We start from the raw sequence: 1,043 nt of genomic DNA, 5'->3' as shown, positions 1-1,043 counted from the left end.
AAACTTCGGCACTTTTTAAATCTTCATATCTATCATTTGATCCGCCTACCTTAAATTAAATGCATAATTTATTGATTCGCGCTAATTAACGGAAATAACAATTAAACTAATAAATTATAATTTAACATTACTTACAGCATAGATATTATCATTTATTACACCAACACCTAAAAATTGTCGTTCAACTAACAGGTCGTCAGTTAGTTGCCAATGTGGTGGATTTTCAGTTATATCTAGCATGTGAACACACCGAAAAGGTGATAAACCAATTTCATAACCACCCACATCAAATACCAAATTGTCTTTAATTACGACTAGACTATGTCGTCTATGATTGGTAAATAATTCCGGGCCAAAATGCCATTTTTCTGTCATTGGATCGAAATATTCTAAAGTTTTACTTAATCCAGTCTGAATTCCACCAACAACTAATATAACCTGTTATAATTAAATTATTAAATATATTGGAAAGATATATAAATTATACAGAATCATACCTTATCTCCATGCCTTGGTCTATTTCTTATGCTTTGTGGGATAAGCTCTTCTCCTTTGAGTGTTTTTAATGCCTCAAATACGTAACGTTTACCTTGAATGTTATAAATAAATATAAATTAATTCACAATGAAAGCATATTTAAAGAGGAAACCTACATTCAAGACAATTCTTTATAAGGGTATCCTTAGCTACTTTTTTTTTTATGTAATCATTTGATGTTAATGCTAAACGTACATGTTCCATTAATCGGGGTAAAATACATTCTCTTGATTTCGAATCATGTTTTACCCAGGTAATTACGCTTTCAAAAACCTAAAATATTAAATATACTTATAAATTAATTAGACTACATAATATTACATATTAGAAGGTTACTGAATTTTGCTTTCACCAATAATAAAATATAAAAATAATCAATTTTAGTTTGCCTACTTTTTCTTCAGATGGAACTATAAGTTTGTCACTGGATATCAAATGTATTACTTGTTCGAATGATGAGGATAGGAATTCGTCACCACCAATTACATCTCTAAGATCAAATATTA

General features: G+C 28.9%; 1 protein-coding gene across 1 annotated transcript; it reads right to left on the bottom strand.

Annotated features, from left to right (window-relative positions):
* Positions 1 to 135: 135 nt before the first annotated feature.
* Positions 136 to 810, bottom strand: LOC100576047 (kelch-like protein 2; the record flags this gene model as incomplete). The annotated part of the gene is made up of 3 exons (XM_008191369.1): positions 136 to 438; positions 498 to 589; positions 654 to 810. Coding segments are annotated over 3 exons (552 nt in total), but the record flags the coding sequence as incomplete, so codon positions are not given.
* Between the last annotated feature and the right edge of the window lie 233 nt (positions 811 to 1,043).

Source organism: Acyrthosiphon pisum, unplaced genomic scaffold, assembly GCF_005508785.2.
Source record: "Acyrthosiphon pisum isolate AL4f unplaced genomic scaffold, pea_aphid_22Mar2018_4r6ur Scaffold_13693;HRSCAF=14336, whole genome shotgun sequence".
Lineage (NCBI taxonomy): Eukaryota > Metazoa > Arthropoda > Insecta > Hemiptera > Aphididae > Acyrthosiphon > Acyrthosiphon pisum.
The sequence above is the reverse complement of the archived record's forward strand: the minus strand, read 5'-3'. Positions and strand labels throughout refer to the sequence as shown.